The sequence below is a fragment of the Dromiciops gliroides genome, chromosome 1 (assembly GCF_019393635.1).
Source record: "Dromiciops gliroides isolate mDroGli1 chromosome 1, mDroGli1.pri, whole genome shotgun sequence".
Taxonomy (NCBI): Eukaryota; Metazoa; Chordata; class Mammalia; order Microbiotheria; family Microbiotheriidae; genus Dromiciops; species Dromiciops gliroides.
This window is the reverse complement of record NC_057861.1, coordinates 147,874,822-147,895,739: the sequence shown is the minus strand read 5'-3', so window position 1 is coordinate 147,895,739 and position 20,918 is coordinate 147,874,822. Positions and strand designations below refer to the sequence as shown.

Below are 20,918 nucleotides of genomic sequence, written 5' to 3'. Positions count from 1 at the left end.
TTTTCTGTTTTCTGAAAGGTGAATTATAAATTATAGTCCATTCTAGATATTTTGTTTCATGAAAATGTCTTACCTTTTCAACATGGCTTTTAGTTTATGTAGGAATATTTGAACATTTCTTTGAATAAAGGGATAAATAAATTGCAAATGAATCAGAAACCTTATATTCTATGGGATCTATGCTATACATTTAAAGTCATAGCACAAAACTAACCTGTTTGACATTCTAAAAAGTATAGGGAAAAGGGAGATTCTGGAAGCAATTCAAGAAATGACAATTTTAATAATAATTTGATTTTCTTTTAGGAGCTTGAACGGGAAATCACATTTCAGGGTGACAGTGCCATTTATTACTCCTTTTATAAAGAAATGTTAAAGGCTCCTTCATTTGAAAGAGGTATGACACTCATGTTTACATGTTTAATCACTAAAAGGCTTCTGAAGTAAACAAAAATTATATTTTCCAAATAAGAGCATCTGAGTGTGAGGAGGATCTATTATAGGAAAATTAGATTCTTTTAAGGGTAATTCTTGATCTTTCTCAAACTTAAGCAAAAGAGTGAATAATATAGAGGACGATATTCTATTTTAGATTGCCTTTCCAGATTATAATGTAAAGCTCCTAGGATCAAAGTAAAATATTTTTCAAAGCTACTTTAAGCTTTCAAAAAACATCTTTAAGGATGACTTGCCTCTCATTTTTATACTAATGAATCTGTTTTATTGTGACATACCTCAGTTTTTTTAACTTTTTGATTACTTTAAACTCTAGTTCTACTATTGAATATGGTCTATTTATGTGATCAGCTATTTATTTATGTAAATATGTTTAAAAGGAAGAACAATTAAAAATATCTGAGGTCATGTAAAGATTGGATCTATTGAAATAGTCAAGAGATTACATTTGCTTCTTTGCTTTCTTTCTTTAAATGTACCATAATTTTTCTTTCTTTGAATGTACCATAATTTCAAATAGAACTCAACTATTTCATCTTTACCTCTCATAATATTTTCTTTCCTTCATTCCTTCATGTACATACTTCTGTTGATGTTATCTATATTATTTGATGAGGTGTCTTGTTAAACTTTCAGGTAACCATTAAATTATGTGCTGTCATTCAAGTGTGTAGCAAGAAAATAACTGAACAAATTAGGTTTTAGATATTAGAAGGAGATTCAGTAAAGGCAAAAGAGTTTGTAAAAACTTCATTAATATGCTATTACAATTAGTCATGTAAAAATTATATTTTCTTTTGATGTGGATTCGTTTTTCAGCAGTATTTGGTGGTAAAATGACCATTCCTGACTTTGCATGCTAAGAATTTAAACATTAAATTACAGAACTTTTTCCTGAATAACTTAAATATATTTTTGCTAGCAGTAGTTCCTATGAGTCTCACAGCCAAAAGCCATATAGTCTTACATGGTTGTAAAAAAAGCAAAATAAATAATCTGAAAAGGAATTTTTCTCTCTTTAGGTGTTTATGAGCTTACACACAACAACAAAACTGTATCACTGAAGACTATAAATGCAGTGCAACAAATGACTTTGTATCCAGAACTGATTGCCAGTGTACTGTATCAAGCAACTGGTAGTGAAGTATGCATTATTCCTGTAGCTTGCCGATATTTATATAGTTCAAATTTTTTTTAGCATTACAGTAGCTACAAATGCTATCCTAACATCACTCATTTCCCCTATTTCAGGAGGTTATCGAGCCAGTATATTTCTACATTGGTATAGTTTTTGGATTGCAGGGAATTTATGTGACTGCACTGTTTGTAACAAGCTGGGTTATGAGTGGAACTTGGCTAGCAGGAATGCTTACTGTTGCGTGGTTCATTATTAATAGGTAAGAAAATAATTTTCTATTACTTATCACAAAGTAATTTGGGGTGTGTTTTACCTCAATAGACATACTTGGTTTATGACTATTTTTTTTTCAATTATTGTGAGAAGTAGATATATATTCATTTCCTCCTCCTGTTTTGTTTAAAACTGACAATCAGCCACAGATAGGAATTAATTTCAACAAGTGTTCATTAAGCATGTACTTTGTGCCAGGTACTATGCTGTGCACAAAGTAAAAGAATGAATTGGGAGGATGATAACATGTACACAGATAAATGAATATAAAACCAATACCAAGTAAGTAAAGTAATTTTGATGAGACTGGGGTAGAATGCATTAAACACAAGAGGCTCAAGAATATCTTATATAGGTGGTAGTACTTAAGTGGAGGCTGAGCGGAACTAGGAATTTCAAGGGATCAGAGTGAGTTTGGAAAGCCTATCAGGAAGGCAGTCTTTGCATTGACTCACAAGTGGGAGATGGAGATGGAATGCCATGTGTGAGTATCAGAAAGTAGGTCAGTTTGGTTGGACCACAGTAATGACAAGTAATGAAAAATAAGTCTAGAAAGGTATGTTGGAGCCAGATTTTGAAGGATTTTAAGTGTTGTAATCAGAGGAGCTTCTCTTATCCTATCCAAGAGGAGTAAAGAGTCTGAAGATTTTTGAGGAAGGGAGTTGGTTATATATTTAAAAGTGTCCTTTTGGTGACAGCTAGTTGGAGGCTAGAGGGAGACCAATTAGGAATATATTGCAGTAATTTGGGTGGATACAAAAGATTACCAACTAGGATGGTTGTGGTGTGAATGGAATGAAGGGCACATTTGTGAAACATGTTGTGAGGCAGAGTCTAAGACTTGGCAACTATTTAGACATGGGCATGCTCCCCTCCATATTCTTGACTATCCAGTGACATTGGCCTATTCCTTGAATAAGACAGCCCTTATAACTCTGTATTGTCACTAGCTGTATCCCATGCCTGAAATTCTGTAGATATCTTTTTCCTATATAGTTGTTTGTATGTTGGCTCCCCCATTAGGTTGTAAGCTCCTTGAGGTCGGGGACATTTTTGCCTTTGTTTGAATCCTCATCTCTTAGCACAATGCCTGTCCCATAGTAGGCATACTTGTTTAATAAATGCTTATTGACTTGACTTGTGGGGTACTAAGGAGAAAAGAGTCAACAATCACTCCAAAGTTGCACATCTGTTTGACTGGAAGAATGATTAGGAAAAAGGGTGGTTATAGGTTAAAAATAATGAAATCCGTTTTGGACAAATTGAGTTTGAGATACCTGTGGGACATCTAGTTAATGATGTCATTAAACAGATAGATATATGGACCTGGATTTTAGGAGAGGTGTAAGCATTGAATATATAGCTGTATGAGTCATCATAAAGATAAGTTAACTCCTAGGAAATGATAAGTTGTTGAGAGAAGAAACAACAGGATGTAGATGATAATCTAACAAAGGAAACTGAGGTTAGTCAAACAGTAGGAGAATTAGGAGAGAGCAATGTTATGAATTAGGAAAGTTTTTTTAAATTTCAAGATAACTATCACAAATAAGGAACCACTAGTTGTCTATGGCTTCAGGCAAATTGTTTGCTTCCAGGATTGAGGGGCAGCTAGGTGTCATAGTGGATAGAGCATGGGCCCTGTATTCAGGAGGACCTGAGTTCAAATCCGGCCTCAGACACTTGACACTTACTAGCTGTGTGACCCTGGGCAAGTCACTTAGCCCCAATTGCCTCACCAAAAAAAAAAAATATGAATGTTTCAATGTCAAACAAGAAGTAGAGGGAAAGGAGGCTCACTTAAAGGAGATCTGGTTTAGAAGTCAAAGAATTTGTACTAAGTAGAAGTATATTTGACTTTGATAAATGGCCTTTTTATTGTTATGACAGGTAATTAGCTAAATACATTATGACTGTGGTTACTTCTGGCAGTGAGAAGAGGAGGAGGGAGGAGCTTTAAACCATGCCTTTTCAGGATCAATAAAAGAAATTAGGTGTGTTAAATCTGAAAAAGAGATTTATAGGCATTAATATGCTTTCAAATAGTTGAAAGACTCATGTAGAAGAGGCTTTAGAATTATCTTGCTTGAAGGCAGAACTAGGACCGACAAGTAAGAATTACAAGGAGACAGATTTTTGATTCAGTATGAAGAAGAAAAATTTCAAGTTCTCTGAAAATAGAATAGGCTGCCTTATGTAAATTAGTAAATTACCCTTAATTAGAGGTAGTAAGTCACTCTTAATTAGAGGCTGGATAATTCCTTGTTTAGGATATTGTAGTGAGGCTCATATATCCTGTAAGGCAGAATGCGGCCTGTGAGCCTCATGCTGCTCACAAAACTCCTGAGTATAGCTCAAACTGGATTAAAATATAATTGGACAATATTTGACAGAATAAGTAAAAATACAATAAAACATAGATAATATTAATACATGGTTTTTTAAGTCAGTGGTGTGATGTTTAAAATCTAAATTTTGGTCACCTTAAATTAGAAACTTCAGCACCAGTCTTTGGGCATTAAACATTTATTAAAGCATACAGGTATTCACAAGGAGTTCAAAAAGTTAAGAAAAGGCCTATCTCGAATAGAGTTCCAGCCTGGTTGGGTTCTTCCTCAAGTCCTCCTCCAGGAGCCTGCTTTAATCAGGAACTCTCTCCAGCAAACTGATTGTGGAAGCTTTTTATAGGTCTGGAACAGAGGCGGTCCTTACACACTGCTTCAAGCTGATTGGTTGGTGTCATCCAAATCCATTGGTTCTGAAGGTGTTCTCAAGGTGTGATTCCAATCCAGTTAACTTGAAGTAGGCTAATCAGCAGTTAATCACTCTCACTTGATTCAATCAGTCTAGATTAATCTCCAGGTGGGTCTTTGAGTATCTGCTAAGTCTCATTATTTCATCACAGTGGTCTGCAGGGATCTTTATATAGGGTTTAGTGACTCCTATTTCTATTTGGATTGGCCACCACTACTGTAAGGGACTAGATAGGGCCCTTCCATCTTTAAGATTCTCTAGCTAATCTCAGATTCTCAACTTCCAAAATTTCTTATAGTTTATTTCTGTAATCTAGAAGCAGGTGTTTTTGCAGACAAAGAAAGTTACCTATGAGGTCTTGCTATTGGCACATGGAGGATTGTTTTGATTTACCCATAATATAACACTTCTTTTAAAAAAGGAAAAACTTGCTTTTTTGACACTATCATGTTTTTGTTTTGTTTTTTTAAGTCATCAAGGAAATAGTTTTGCAAGCAGTTCTTTAAAATTTTGAGTGGAAGGTCTAGGCAGTCTTGGCACTGAAAATCAGGATATGAAAGTCCTAGAGACAATAATAACACAGTTTACTTGGTGTTTTGGTGAGGGGGAGTTCTTGGGAACTGTAAGGAATAGAAAGAGTAGAAGGTATTGGTGCTAGTCCCTGTTGACTTGTCTCACTTAATGGATGATGCTGTGTCCTGAGGAGGAAGAAGAGGAGGAGGAAGAGGAGACAAGGGGCTAGTAGAAAACTTTCCCTGATGGGTTAAGTTCTGTCAACATGTTTTATGCTAGTTGAAACATTCTTTTTAAGTAATTATCCATTATGTTTTCATATAAAATGGTAGTAGATTAAAGCCTTTCCATGGTATTCATCAACTTTAGGAAACCTTTTGGCACCATTTGAAGACTTGGACTCTGGTAGCCTGGAAATCATTTTAGCTGCCCAGAGAAGTTTCTTAAAATGTTCATGTTATTTTATGGTGGCATAGCTATTAATATTAGAATTTATGGTGTCTTGTTCCATCCCGCCCATCCTCCCTTCCACACAGAAAGAGTGTGATAATTTCTATTGAATTCAAGCTCTGTATAACCACACTTCTAGTTGTAATGATGAACTTTAAAAGAATGTTGAACTATACTCCAGTGTCCAAAGAAGCTCTTACAAATATTCTGTAATAAGAATACATTGTTTAAAAAATCAATGGGGGCAGCTAGATGGCGCAGTATATAAAGCACTGGCCCTGGATTCAGGAGGACCTGAGTTCAAATCTGGCCTCAGACATTTGACACTTGCTAGCTGTGCGACCCTGGGCAAGTCACTTAATCCCCATTGCCCCCCCCCAAAATAAATGAAATAAACTTATAGAACCTTCTTTATCCTAATAATGGTCTGGAATCACTCACAAAACATATAAGAGATCATAGATCATTTTGCAAATTTAGATGGCGAAGTGAATTAATAAGAAGGATGAAAAATAGATGCATTATAGTCTGTATCAGCAAGCTACATAGAACCACTTACAAATTGAAAGGAATTGGGAAATCCTGCTTCATATATTTACTTGTCAGTACAGTGGAATATATGACTGAAAGGGGAAATAAAGCATATTTTTAAGTAGACTGGGGCAAGGCTTCTTAAACTTTTTCCACTGTGACCACTTTTCACCTGAGAAATTTTTAAGCGTGTAAAGTTATATAAAATAGGTATACATAACCTTTTACTGTTGCCAATTTTTTGTGACACTCCCCCCCCCCCCATTCAGTTACATATCATGGCCCACAGTTTAAGAAGCTTTAGACCAGAGAATAGCATTTTTAGTGGCCTAAAATTCCATATTTGTATCAGTGACTAAAACTTCTTGTAATGCCACAATCATTTCTTAGAATGTACTTAATACCAATATCTCAAGCCATACTTAATATGTTTAAATGCTATATCCCAGTTTTAACACTGCGTCATAGTATGGTGGACAGACTTAGCTCTGTCAGTCATGAAAACCTGGCTTTAAGTCCAGCCCCTGACATAAATTGAGTGTAACACTGGGCAAGTCACTTAGCTTCTCTATTCTCCAGGCAGCTCTCTAAGGCTATATATTGTAGAATAGTTGCTCTTCCACATTGGTAGAGTGGAATTTTCCTCATCAGAATTTCCCTACAACATTTAAATCACAGGTTTAGATAGAGAAAATAAAAAATTAGGCCTTAAAATGTGCCATGTCAGCTAGCATAGAACCTGCTTATTGCAGCACAGCTCCACTGATTGGGATTTGTGGTGAAATGGACCGTAGGCAAGGATAACTTTGGAATGGTTATCTGTTTGTTTTGATGTAGACCTGTGATTTCCTGGTATGAAATTCTCTCCACAAATGCAAACCAGCAACTTGTCTAAAAGTTATAGGCCAAGAGAACTACTTGGGCCACTGAGTACTTGTGACCTGCCTACATTCATGTGGCTACTAAATATCATATGAGGAAGCATTTGAATCTAGATGCTTCTGTCAGCAAGGCCTACCTTTTATCCACTAAGTCAGGCTGCCTCCCTAGCAGTGCTGCAGGGTAGCCTAAAGTACCTGTGGAGAAAAAGCATGATTACTGTATGTCCTTTTTACTTTTTTTTTTTTTTGGTGACAGTGTAATCCTGAAAAATAATAGAGGTTGATCTTGAGTTAGCACTAGTTAGAAATATGGTGACTTCTTTTGAACATAGGTTAAGAGAACTAAAACATGCTCTATAATCAGCAGGTATGTTTACAATATTGCTCTTTTCTTGCAAATTGTATGAAAAAGGCTCCTGGTCCTCTAATCCTTTCAGCTGTGACCATAAACTGAAAACTCTTTCAGAGCATCTTCTTCAAATGTGAAGAACCAAGAAATTTTGGTAGAGATGTTAGCTGTTGTTGGCTTTGAGGCTGGCACTAATAACCAGATGAGGTTTCTAATTATATTTACATTCCAAAGAGCTAACTTAACTTGCCTTTTCTTCTGTGTTTTCATTTTAGGGTAGATACAACAAGAATTGAATATTCTATTCCTTTAAGAGAAAACTGGGCACTACCATATTTTGCATGTCAAGTTGCTGCTCTTACAGGCTATTTGAAAAACAACATAAATACTTCTGTGGAGGTAAAATGCTAATCTCTGGTATGCTAAACCCCTGTGTACTACCTTCTTAAAATAACTTGGGATTTTTCAAATTTAGATATACTGGGGATCAATTAATCAGTGAACCCTATTGCATATCATCAGTTTTATGGCTTTTGATCCTAACAAAAGAGACAGAATATGGGGCCTTGCAGTTATTTTTAGACAAAAGGATGGGTTGTAATTATAGATGCATAACGTGGTTTAACAATGAAATGAAGACTCTTTTATCCTTTTCTAGATTAAGCTTTGTCATCAGTGACTGGGCCATGATAATACCAACAGATTTCCCAGTTTTGGTATATCAGGCTAGCCTTGCAGCATAAGAGAATGAATACTTGGAACAAATTAAACATACATATACACACAAACACATTCCAGTGATAGTGTGTTAATCTTAATTTTATATTTTTTCAACATCTAATGCTTCTGTTTTCTGTCACTGTATCTTAACTTGGAGAGGAATTGGGGAGAGTAGATATATGGGTGAGACAGTAGTCCTAGATACTTCCTAAGGTGAGAGAGCCAAGGGATTAGGTTGGGCATACAAGAAAAACATCTTTTAAATTCTGTTGTTTGTAAATAGGAACTAGGAGGTGTATGTGGTGACATCACTTTAAAGTTACAAAATGGGGCAGCTAGGTGGCGCAGTGGATAGACTACCAGCCCTGGAATCAGGAGTACCTGAGTTCAAATCCAGCCTCAGACACTTAACACTTACTAGCTGTGTGACCCTGGGCAAGTCACTTAACTCCAATTGCCTCACCCCCCCCCCCAAAAGTTACAAAATAAGAACTAGGTTCTCCCCCAAATCTGGCTTGACCAAATATGTGTCACTTAAATCACACACTTAGTAAGAGAAAGATCAGTAGTGAATGTGGTGAAGACAACAGTAGTGATAAAAATGAATGAAATGGTTTTATTTGAATTGAAAATGTTTAAAAACTTTCCCCAGAAATATGGTTTTTAAAAAAACATACATGTGCAATTATGTAAAACATTGTCATATTAGTAATTTTGTATAAGAAAACTTGAATTGAAAAATGAAAGAAAAAAGAAAGTGAAAAATAACATGCTTGTTTGCTTTTTGGAGTTATGATAAGAATTAACTCAACTAACTCCTTTCCCTAAGGAGGGAGGGCCTTTGTGGCATCCTTACATCCTTACATTTAGCTTCAACTTCCTTCTGTCTTCTGGTTTCATTTACATTGAGAATGTTAAGATTGGAGGCAACTAAGTGGTACAGTAGATAAAGTACCGGCCCTGGATTCAGGAGGACCTGAGTTCAAATCCAGCCTCAGACACTTGACACTTACTAGCTGTGTGACCCTGGCAAGTCCCTTAACCTCATTGCCCCGCCAAAAAAAAAAAGAGAGAGAGAGAGAGAGAGAGAGAGAGAATGTTAAGATTGAAATGACATACTTCCTCCAGTAGAATCTCTTCTCGTTAGTCACTGTACAAAGGGTCTTACATTTAGGCCTCGACCAGCTAAGTTAGTTTTTATAAATGGCTTAATGACTATGTAATTCTTAGCACCCTGTGCCCCATTAAGGTCACTGCAGAAGTGGAAGAGGACCTGCACAGGATGAAGAGTCACTTTGTATTTTTCTTTGTTTTGTTGGTTTCTGTAGTTAGAGTTTATTACCAGTTGGCTGCTTACTGAAGATGAGCTTCTCCTTGCTTAGGTAGGCTAGTTTTTGGAACCCAGACATAAGTTTTTTGCCACATTGCACTTCACACTTTTCTAGGATGGTAAAATTTATCAGAGCTGGTACTCCACTGACAGGATTCAGGGACAGAAGGTTACCTTCTTGCCACAATAAGATAATAGAGTAGGTCTTTCTATAGGATGAAAATGCCATGGATTTATAATTTTTTTCCATGTGCTTTATTTAGTTGAAATGATCTAAATGTTTGATAATAGCTTTTTTTAAAAGGTACTCAAGTTAGATCATTCTTGGGAGAGATGGGAATAGATAGATCTTATACTTTTTGAGCTCAGTTCAGAGGTAACCTTCTACAGGATACTTTCCTGCCTAGGTCATGCTGTTTTATCTCAGGGAAAAACAATTCTTCCTTTATTTAATAGGCTATACTTTAAAAAAAAAAGAATTGGATTGACAGAAATTAATTGCTTATGCTTTCATTATCTTCTCTTTCTTCCTTTACCTTGTACTCCTTGATTTTTGAATTTTAAAAACTGATTGATCTTGTGAAGATTTTGTGTGTCTGTGCTGGAGGTGGGTTGGAACATTCATATTTTCTTTTTCTCTCACCTGTATTTTTCTGCTGTGAAATCATTCCTGTAGCAGTAACTCACATTTGTGTAGCATTTTAATGTATGAAAAGTGCTTTGTTTATAGCTACTTTATGAAATAGATTATATGTTACTTAGTATTTTAAGATTAGGACTTGCTTATACTGAATTTCCTGATTGCAAGTCTGACTTTTTTGCAGTGTCCAGCTGCCTCTATAGCGACTCACAAAGGTTCCTTATTCAGAAGATACTCATTGCTGTTGTTATTATCCAGTAACAATTATTTGGTCTTATAATGGATTAGAATATAGAGAGTTGCTGTAGTTTCCTGGGTCTTTTGACAGGTTCTTTGGCCCCAGCTTCAAGGGGGTGACCTTGGATATCAGTAACAATACTATTGATATTTAGATTATGCCTCTTGTTTCCCCTAGAGATTTTGCTATTTGTTGGTGAGTGCATCAACATATACTTTCATGATGATGTGGGAATACAGTCACTATCTCCTGTTTCTTCAAGCAGTCTCCTTATTCCTCCTAGACTCCTTTTCCTTCATGCAAGGAGACAAGGTAGTATGACATTTTGACATTTTGATTTTAAATACAAATGATTCAGTGTTTTCCTTTCTTCTGTGCTTTCAAAGTATTATGCCTTCTAGTAAATTTTAGAGAGAAATTTGTTTCATAAGTTTAGAACATCCTTCTCTCCCTTAGAAGTTTAAGATCATCTTCTTGAAGGAGGCTTACTTTGGGAACAAGAAGAATAACCAGAAGTACCTATAAAAACAGTGAGGGGGCAGCTAGGTGGTGCAGTCGATAGAGCACTGGCCCTGGATTCAGTTCAAATCTGGCCTTAGACACTTAACCATTACTAGCTGTGTGACCCTGGGCAAGTCATTTAACCCCAGTTGCCTTACAAAAAACAAAACAAAACAAAACAAAACAAAAATATGTAAAAACAGTGAAGAAGCACCAATAAATCTTTTTTTAAAAAAATAGGGGGTTTTTTGGTCTAATTATAAAGCAGTCTATTTTTTCTTCTCAAAACCCCCCAAAACAAATATTTTTTAAAAGTCATGCCCTTGAAGGTCTTTTGGCTCCTTGAAACATTCATGGCATCTGAGCTGTTCCTCACCCAGATGTTGTTCCCTATCACATGAGATTTCCTTTTCATCCCCAAGCCCACAAATCCTTCTCACTAATCTCAAGGGGGCAGGGGGCAAAATTGATTTTGTCCCTTTGATGTATTTTAAGACTCTTTAATTATTGGCTTTAGACTCCTGAAATTCCTCTTTTGCTGACCCAATATCTATACTTTATATTGATGGATCTTTTCAATTTTTGAAAGATTCCTTTTTCTCTGCAATCGCTTTTTACCCTTTTTAGCTAATCATGCTATTCCAGGCAGATCTGTTTTTGCCACTAGTATTTTTGACATCCTGTACACATTTGTCCTGAACTTCTAGTAAAACATTCCTGTGGGTTGTTGACTTTTAAAAATCTACCTTTCTTGGGGCAGCTAGATGGCGGAGTGGTAAAGCACTGGCCCTGGATTCAGGAGTACCTGAGTTCAAATCCGGCTTCAGACACTTGACACTTACTAGCTGTATGACCCTGGGCAAGTCAACCCTCATTACCCTGTCCCCCTCCCCCCCAATCTACCTTTCTTTTCCAGAATTAAATACTTGTACATTTCAGAAACAAATATCCTGATCTGCATTGTTTTCCAATAAGATTGTTAATATAGTATAAACATAAACTCAGGAACCCCTACTGCAATATCATTTGGCTGATTGTTTAAACTCCAAAGCATCATTTTGACTAATGATGTATTTTTATGTAACCCATTTATTAATGATTAGGTAGGGTATGCTATTGACTGCATGGTGGATTTAGTTTTCTTCTTTCACTAGAATGTTGAACTTAATAGAGATGTAATTGGTATAATCTCTGGGCTGACCCACAAAGAGGATACATTTTCATGGAATAATAGCAGAAGTATTTTATCTTTAGGATATTTTCACTAGAGACTTTAAAAGTCATATTTTCACAATTATGTGACAAAGGTTCCAAAAGCAATTTTACCTGGCACCTACTTTTAGAAAATTTTCTCTAATCTGATTAAATATAGCCAAAGATTGATTTAGAGACTTGTATTTTAACTCTTGCCTTCATGTGCAAAGAGTTTTTTCTAAGCTGAAATCATTCATTTCATTATTAACAAAAACATCTCTTTGGTACATACTGTATATGACACTGTCCCATGTTTTTACAAAGAATCCATGATACAGATTTTAAATTAGGGTTCAGTTCAGTTAAACATTTATAGTTATGGCTGAACTAACAACATAAGTCAAAGAAAAGATATGTTTTAAGATTTAGTTTATTCTTTGAAACTTCAAATAATAAAATAAGTATGGAATGAAATAGATTTTGAAAACATGTTTTATTTTATTCAATTGATTTTATTTTTGTCCCAACAGGTTCATGAGGTGTACAAAATTTATTTGTTATCCCTCTTCTTGGGATATTTACTGCAGTTTGAAAATCCAGCTTTATTAGTATCCCCTTTATTAAGCTTAGTAACTTCCTTAATGCTTGCTAAATGCCTACAGGTAATTATGATCTATCTTTATTCTGTATTTTTTCCTTCACTTTTTTTAACCAGTGAAACTATATTTCATGTATATCTTTGTTTACAGTTGAATGTGAAAAAAGGAACTCGTATAGCCAGAATGATGAAAGTGATGTATTTTTATTTGATATTTACACTAACAGTGATGCTGAATGTTGTAATGAAGGTAAGCAGTTCTTAAGGATTAATGGAGAAAAATAAATTGAGTGATAAAATATATTGGATTTAATTGACCACTAAAAATAAGAGAGCAACAAGGTAACAGTGTTTTTAACATTATAATTTTCATTTGAACGTTGACCAGACAATTGAGTTGACAAACAGGTGAAGAGAGGCCAAGCCTTAAAAGAGCCTGAATAACTTAGCTGTCATGGGTCCATTGTTCAAAATAACGAGACTTTTAAAGGAAGACTGTTTTTAGTGAGGGCATTTTCTAAGTTAACTTAGATTTTCTTCTGAAAATCTTTCTGCTTCAACTTGAGTTATCTTTTTAATATATACTATAATACTGTGGTAAAAATTATTTGTGGTAAAGATATATATCGGAAGTTTTAGCTAAATCATTTGAGAGATTATGCATGCTACTGAAGCGATTTTTGAAGGACCTCCCTTTTGAGGAGGAGAAGGCAAGGAATTTCCAGGACGCCGACTTCAACGTGAGGGCAGGAATGGAAGTTCTCTCCCTCTGGCAGTGAACTTAGCAGCGACAGAGTGGGATTGAAAGGAGTACACGTGGTTTGGTGTTAGGTCTTTTCAGGGATTCGCAATCTGTTGGGCAGTTTCAGGCTATATTTTTCACTTAAAATTTTTAGTTGTCATTACTCAATCTAATGATAATAGAGTAAATGCATTTCAGAAGAAAATTGTTGCTTTATAAACAGTTGTGCTCATTGTGAACATTTATTTCACATGCTTAATTATTATAATTTTGCTTGTTATTCCTATCTAATCATACTTTTTTCCCTCAGACTTTTGTCCCACACAAAGAAAATGGACACATGTTAAAATTCCTTGAAGCAAAATTTGGACTAAATATGACTAAGTAAGTTTAACCTTATTACTTATTATCTAGAAAATAAAGAATAAGCTTTTCAAATTAGAAAACTATAATTTATAGAAGAATTAAGGATTAAGGAGATATTTTTTCATCTTTTAAAAAAACTACATTTAAATCTTCATATAGAGAAGACAGAATTTTTCAAAACCTTTTTTTCTCTTGTGATAAAGCAAAAGGATAGAACAAGTAGGGGAGGGGGTTAAAAGAATAAAGAGCCACATTAAATTATTTAGGGCCAATATTAAAGGCTTGATGGTTTTAAATAAAGATTGCTTAGTATGGGGTGTTTTCCTAAGTGAACTGAGAATGCCATCTGAAAAGTTGGTTTGATCCTTGGGTAAAGAAATTTACTTTGTTGATTTTTATTTAAAACACTTAGAGGAGGAGCTTTTCTACCAGAAAGAAGATCCTGTAAAAGAAGCAATTTGAACTCTCCTATACTAGGTACATGATTCTGCATAAAATCTGACAAATGTAATGACCTCTCAGAATTCAAGTACATTGTGGGAGTGCCACCTCTTTCATTAACCTTTTTGAGTTCTATTCCCCTTTCTCCAGAACCATGAAACAAATATTGAGTTATTTCTTTTGTGGGGAAGCATATTTATGCACAAGTAAAATAGTATAACAAACCACTTTTATATTGTAGTCAGATATAAGTTAAAATTATATGTAACATTTAATAATACAAATTAAGATTCAACCTGTACTTCAATACTTTAAGGATCTGTACTTTGTCTAGTGTGGATACACCTTTCAGAGATGCAGATTACAACCCCTTTTAGAATTAGTTGGTGGAAAAAAAAAAAAAAGAATTAGTGCTATATGAGAAGTGAGAATGTTTACCTAGAGGAGAGATAGAGGGAAAACATGATAGTTGTCCTCAAATATTTGAGGGGCTACCATGTGCAAGTGGGAGTAGACTTATTCTGCTTGACTCCAGATGGAAGAACTAAAGCAATGGGGGGATGTTGCAAAGAGACAAATTTGCAGAGAAAAACCTAGCAATTCCTGCTCTCCAAAAGTGGGGGGAGGGGGTTGCTTTGGGATGTAGTTTAGTTCTTCATTAGAAGTCTCCAAATCAAGGCTGGATGACCATTCCATGGTATGTTGTAAGGGGAATTCTTGATTAATTATGAGTTTGACTAGATGAGCCTATTAGGAGTCAAGAAGGGTAAGGATAGAAAAGGGCCCTTTTGAAAGATGCATGCTTAAGTGACCAAAAAGTACATGTTTTTACCTGCTGTCATGGGGAGGGCAGGGGGAGGAAGGAAGAAAAATTTGAAATTGGAAATCTTATCTAAACAAATGCTGAAAGCTTAAATAAATAAATAAATAGTGCATGTTTATATTAAAGTTCAGCCTTTCATTTTACTCTAAGCTAATTCAAAGTCATATTTTTCTGTGCACCATTTTAATCTTAAATTCCTGTTGTTTAAAAATATTGTTATATTTAACCTCAAATTTCATATTAACAGATAGACATTTTTTAGTAACATAAAACTGAATTGTGTCTGTGATTTCATTTGGCTAGAATATCAACTTAACAAGGCCAAAATGATAGGTTTTATCAGCATCTGGGACAGTTAGCTAAAAACTCCTCAGTGAGTGACTGTATGATAAAATACAGATTCAAATATAACATAGATACATTGCTTCCAGAAAAATAGCATTGGCACTATATTGGCACAAAGAGAGATCATTGTTGTGCTATAACGAATACATTTGAAGAACAGTTTTCAGTTTTTAATTGAAAGATACTTTGACATTCAGCATACATGAAAACCTGGGGATCTTTTTCATTGTTATGCTTTTTTTTTCTCTTATAGGAATTTTACAATGAATTGGCTCCTTTGTCAAGAATCCCTACAGGCTCCATCTCAGGATTTTTTTTTGCGATTGACACAGTCATCTTTATTGCCTTTCTATATTTTAGTTTTAATTATTTGCCTTTTTTCTGTGATACAAGTTATTTTTAGGAGAATCAAGTAAGTATCCATTAGGTAGCAGGATAGGGGAAAGAGCTTGGGTTCCTGAGTTTGAGTCCCAGCTCTGCTCCTTGCTTCTTGTCTGAACAGAGGCAGATCATTTAATGTTAATTCAAAGTTTCAGTGGGGATAATCCTTGTACTCTCTACTTAGAGGGTCATTAGAAATATCAAAAGAGAAAAATTTACACAGAGCATTTTAGAAATGTAAATTTATATAATTTGTCAACTATCATTCTCATTGTCCACAAAGAATGTAGATAAATGTAAAGTTCCTGTAATTCTTACATAAAAATGCTGTTAAGTTATTCCTTTGGTGCTTTGTAAGATTGTGTTATTTGTGAATAGTTAACCAGTGAAAATTGAAACTTAATCTGAATCCATCAAAATCTGGCATCTAAACAAATATAAACTCAGCATCTGAATAAGCAGTGAAACTTTGTGAGATAGATACAAATTATTTTCTGATTATTCAGATGTTGAGTTGACTTTTAATAAAAGTAACTGCTATTATTTCCATTTTCAGTAGTAAAAATAAAGCAGATAATCTCATGTAAATTAGAGTGGAATTTTATTTTCTTTTGAAATGGTAATGTTTTATTATTGTGCTCAAGTTACTGGAAGAAATATCCCTATCCTCTTTAATAAGCTTTTACAAAGGAAGTTCACTTATTAGTCTAGTATTTAGTTAATAGTAAGATGTTTATAACTTAAACATCTGGTCAATTTTGTTCCTTTTGGTAGTGCATGTGATTTAATATTTAAATTGCCTCAAGAATATTTTTGTCATTTTTTAAAAAGTCTTTTGTAAATTCTTAGTTTTAAGGTCTTAATTTAGGCATGATACTATTAACTACCATTTTTTTGGGGGGGTAGGGCAATGAGGATTAAGTGACTTGCCCAGGGTTACACAGCTAGTAAGTGTCAAGTGTCTGAGGTCATATTTGAACTCGGGTCTTCCTGAATCCAGGGCCGGTGCTTTATCCACTGCACCACCTAGCTGCCCCCTCACTACCATTTATTTTAACATTCACTAGTAAGTGCTAACTGACCTGAGAAATCTGAAAGGCTTTTCAGAAATTGTATTTCCCGAATTGGTTTTCATTTTTGAGTCAGTTTGGCATCTGGCAATGCAGCTGGCATTCTTTGGAAGTAATCCGAAAAGACTTAGAAGTCTACTCTCTGGATGAAGTGGATAAGGCTAGTGGGTCCAGATATTTGGATAACAGAAGATATTTCTGGACTCCAAAAATCATTAATACTTATTTCAGTGAAGTTTAATATTTTAATTACTAGTTATGGCCTGATTCAAAGGGGGAAAAGCATCCTTGATTTTTCAGATATTAATTTATTAAAAATTCTGTTTTGTTTTCACAGTGGCAAACCCTTAAAAGAAGTAGTTAAACTTGAAGATGGTCGAATTGGAGAAAGACCAGAAATAGTTTATCACGTAATTCATACTATTTTGCTGGGTTCTCTTGCAATGGTGCTAGAAGGGTAAGTGTAATTTTACTTGGCTAATGGATTTTTAGGGTGAATTGATTTTCTTTTTTGGCAAAAAGATACTTTTTGTATACAAAAAAAGAAATATGCATACATATTTTTATGCAACTAAAACCATGCAGACTTTCATGATTTCCATGAATTCATCCTGGAGTGTTATCTAGCTCCTTCAAAGGAAGCACTATGAAATTTAGTAAGAGTACCCTTCATTCTCCTTTCCCTCATCTCCTTTACAAATTGTTATCATACTTAGTATTTATAGTCTTAGTATTTTATATTCTTCATTTGTTTAATCATTTTTCATATACATTCTACTTAAATTTGAGGAGACAGTGGATTTTCAGATATTGTTAAGCTAAATTTGTGCCATAATTAATTAACCAGAATTTTTTAGGTGATCCTTGTGGTATTGATATTCACACCTTCAGATCTTTATCCTCTTCTCCCTTTTGCCTGCCTCTGTACAAACTCAGAATTCTTAATAAATACTAAACTGCACAGAAAATCATTTAGCTTCACAAGAATTAAGTGTCTACCATCTGCACAGTAGTGAGGATATAAATGTGGAAAAACACATTGCTCTAAAAACAAAAAAGCATCCAGTCAAACAAAGGAGATACATATACCAGTGATTTCAAACTCAAATAGAAACTGATCCTTGTTGGCTGCACATTCATTGACTTAGAAAACCACATATTAACATGACAATGCTATATCACATTTTTATTTTGGTAAACAATTCCCAATGACATTTTAATCCGGTTCAGGCTACACTTGCCATTTTGCAGGCTGTGAGTTTGATACCTCTGACATACACAAATGATTATGATGCAAAGGTAGAGTATGTTAAATACAAAGTAAAGTTTCAGAGAGAGAATTTCTTTTAGTCACAGGGATCAGAGAAGGTTCCCTAAAAGAGCTAGACCCTGGCCTTATGGGGCAGAGAAGATTTTTAATGTGTAAAAGCATGCATTCCAGGTCTGGGGCTCAAATCAATAGAATTGTGAGAGGGCAAAATGACATTGGGGAATAGCTGGCAGTTCAATTTGGCTCTACTAATAATAGCTAATGTTGACATACTATTTGAAGGTTTGCAAAGTGTTTTATACATCTCTCATTTGATACTGTAGAGTGGTTATTTATTTGTTACTGTTGTTCAGTCATGTCTAACCCTTTATAACCCCATTTGAGTCTGGAGGGCTTGGCCATTTCCTTCTCCAGTTCCTTTCACATATCAGGAAACTGAGGGAAGCAGGGTTAAGTGACTTGTCCAGGATCACACAGCTAGTAAGAAGTGTCTGAGGAAGTTGTGGTATATGAATACAATGGAATGCTATTGTGCTGTAAGAAATGATGAGCAGGAGGAGTTCAGAGAAACCTGGAGGGTCTTGCGTGGGCTGATGATGAGTGAGATGAGCAGAACCAGAAGAACATTGTACACAGTATCATCAACATTGAGTGTTGATCTACTGTGATGGACTATATTCTTCTCACTGATGCAATGGCACAGAAGAGTTCCAGGGAACTTGTGATGGAAGAGGATCTCCAAATCCAAGGAAAAAAAAAAAGAACTGTGGAGTATAGATGCCGAATGAACCATACTATTTCTTTTGTTTTTGATACTGTTTTTTTTTTCTATTTTGAGGTTTTTCATCATGACTAATGCAGAAATATGTTTAATGTTATTATGTGTGTGTATGTATGTATGTGTATATATATATATATATATATAAAACCTATATCAGATTACCTTCTGTCTAGGGGAGGGGGGAGGGAGGGCAGGGAGGGAGAAAAATCTGAAATTGTAAAGCTTGTATAAACAAAAGTTGAGAACTATCTATACATGTAACGGAAAAAAATAAAATACTTTATTAATTTTTTAAAAAATAGTAAAAAAAAAAAAAAGAAGTGTCTGAGGCCAGATTTGAACTTAGGAAGATGATGAATCTTCTGGACTCTAGTCTCTGCACTTTATTCATTCCTCCACCCAAGCTGCCTTCCTATAGAATAGGGGTTAGCAAACTGTAGCTGTGGGCTAGCCCTGTTTGTTCTTATATGGCCCATGAGCTAAGAATGATTTGTACATTTTAAAATAAAGTTTTATTATGTTTAAAAATGAAAAGAGCATTCTTAGCTTATGGGCATGCAAAACAGGTGGCCAGCAAGATTTGGCCCTCAGGAAGCTATTGAGTATGAAGGGTGATAAAATGAGATAAGGCTGAAAAAAAGACTGGCCTGTTGAAGGGACTTTAAGCCAAACTTCAGGACCTTTTATTTTATCCTGAGGGTCATAGAGAGCTCTTGAAGTCATTTATTAACTTTAAGACTGTAAGTCCCATGAAGTAAGGAGATTTTTTTGTTAAAGTGTCCACTCTGTGACCAGAAAATAGTAGGCAATTAATACCTAATTGCTCTAACCTTTGTGAACCACAAAGGTAAATACAGGAGTCCTTAGTAATATTCTTCATGAATGAACCCTGGTCTTCCTGACTCCTGGGTCTCTATCCACCATGCCAGGGTGCCTCCCAGTAGTGAGAATAAATTGCAAAAAACACATTTATTCAAATCCGGCCTCAGACACTTGACACTTACTAGCTGTGTGACTCTGGGCAAGTCACTTAACCCTCATTGACCTGCCCCTCCCCCCCAAAAAAGAATTAAGGTATACCCATTTCAGTCTACAAACAGTACTTATAGTTATATCATTCAGAGATTAATAAAGGACATATCTCTAAATATATCCCTGAATCATAATTGCTAACATGTTCCCTTGATGATTTGTAGACATCTTCTTAAAGCTATTTATTTAGCTTTTAGTAAACATTCCATAATGATCTGTTAGCATAAAAATATAACTCAATGATTTCACTCTTCTGCACTGGGGAATTGGAGGTATGTGGCAAGGTTGAGTCCCCTTTTGCTTATCTTACCCTTTCAGTGACATTTTTGGAGCTTCTTTTATCTTATTTCCTTGACATTCTTGCCTTTGTGTGAAGCCCATCTTCCTTAATATGTTACCAAAAGAGCTTTTTGCTGCTTCTTTTATTCCCACCTTTTTTTTTCTACTTTGTAATTTCTTCTTTTGAATCTTTAATCCCTGATGATCCATCCTTTTCCATGCAACCTTTCCTCACCTGTCTTCTCTTCCTGTTCTTCAAGCAGAGGCTTGTCCTTTTGGTGGGTAGTAGTTGGGGGGAAGAGAAGGGATGATACCTAAAATGTTAAGTTATATTACTTTTTTGCTATGACCTTATTTTTGTGAAAACCATTTAATGTGAGACCATCTTTTGGACTTGTTGCAGAGAACTTTTCTCATTGTCACATGGTACAGTGAAAAGAGTCCTAGTTGTTGGGAGGCCTGACTTGAACCAACATTCTTTCATTTATTCTCTGTTTGGCATTAGGGATTCACGTAGTAAACCTCCTGATCTCTCTGAGCCTTAGTGTCCTCATTCACAACTGGACTGGATGATCTTTGCATTCTCTTCTAGACTCCATTCTCTTACTGCTTCAGCCTGTGCAGCAGTCATCTGCCAGAATGAGCTGCTGTCCTTTCTTTTAATCATTTAAAAACCTAGTGGTTTCAGTGTTTCAAACCCAAACTATTCAGCCTTATACTCAAAACCCTCATGTCACTCTCTTTACTGCCCTCTCTGCCAAACACATCTTCATCCATAAACTTTACTCCAGCCAGTCCAGTCTCTTTGCTATGCCATGCACA

The 20,918-nt window shown here is 35.2% G+C and overlaps 1 protein-coding gene across 1 annotated transcript in view; it reads left to right on the top strand.

The window, feature by feature from the left end:
- Positions 1–20,918, top strand: part of DPY19L4 (dpy-19 like 4) — a 60,181-nt gene that overhangs the window by 17,343 nt on the left and 21,920 nt on the right. The window contains exons 4-13 of the mRNA XM_043977363.1: positions 307–397; positions 1,479–1,600; positions 1,708–1,853; positions 7,621–7,744; positions 10,451–10,585; positions 12,499–12,630; positions 12,718–12,816; positions 13,619–13,692; positions 15,537–15,695; positions 17,072–17,191. Coding sequence (XP_043833298.1) covers positions 307–397; positions 1,479–1,600; positions 1,708–1,853; positions 7,621–7,744; positions 10,451–10,585; positions 12,499–12,630; positions 12,718–12,816; positions 13,619–13,692; positions 15,537–15,695; positions 17,072–17,191 — 1,202 coding nt within the window. The remainder of the gene's footprint in view (positions 1–306; positions 398–1,478; positions 1,601–1,707; positions 1,854–7,620; positions 7,745–10,450; positions 10,586–12,498; positions 12,631–12,717; positions 12,817–13,618; positions 13,693–15,536; positions 15,696–17,071; positions 17,192–20,918) is intronic.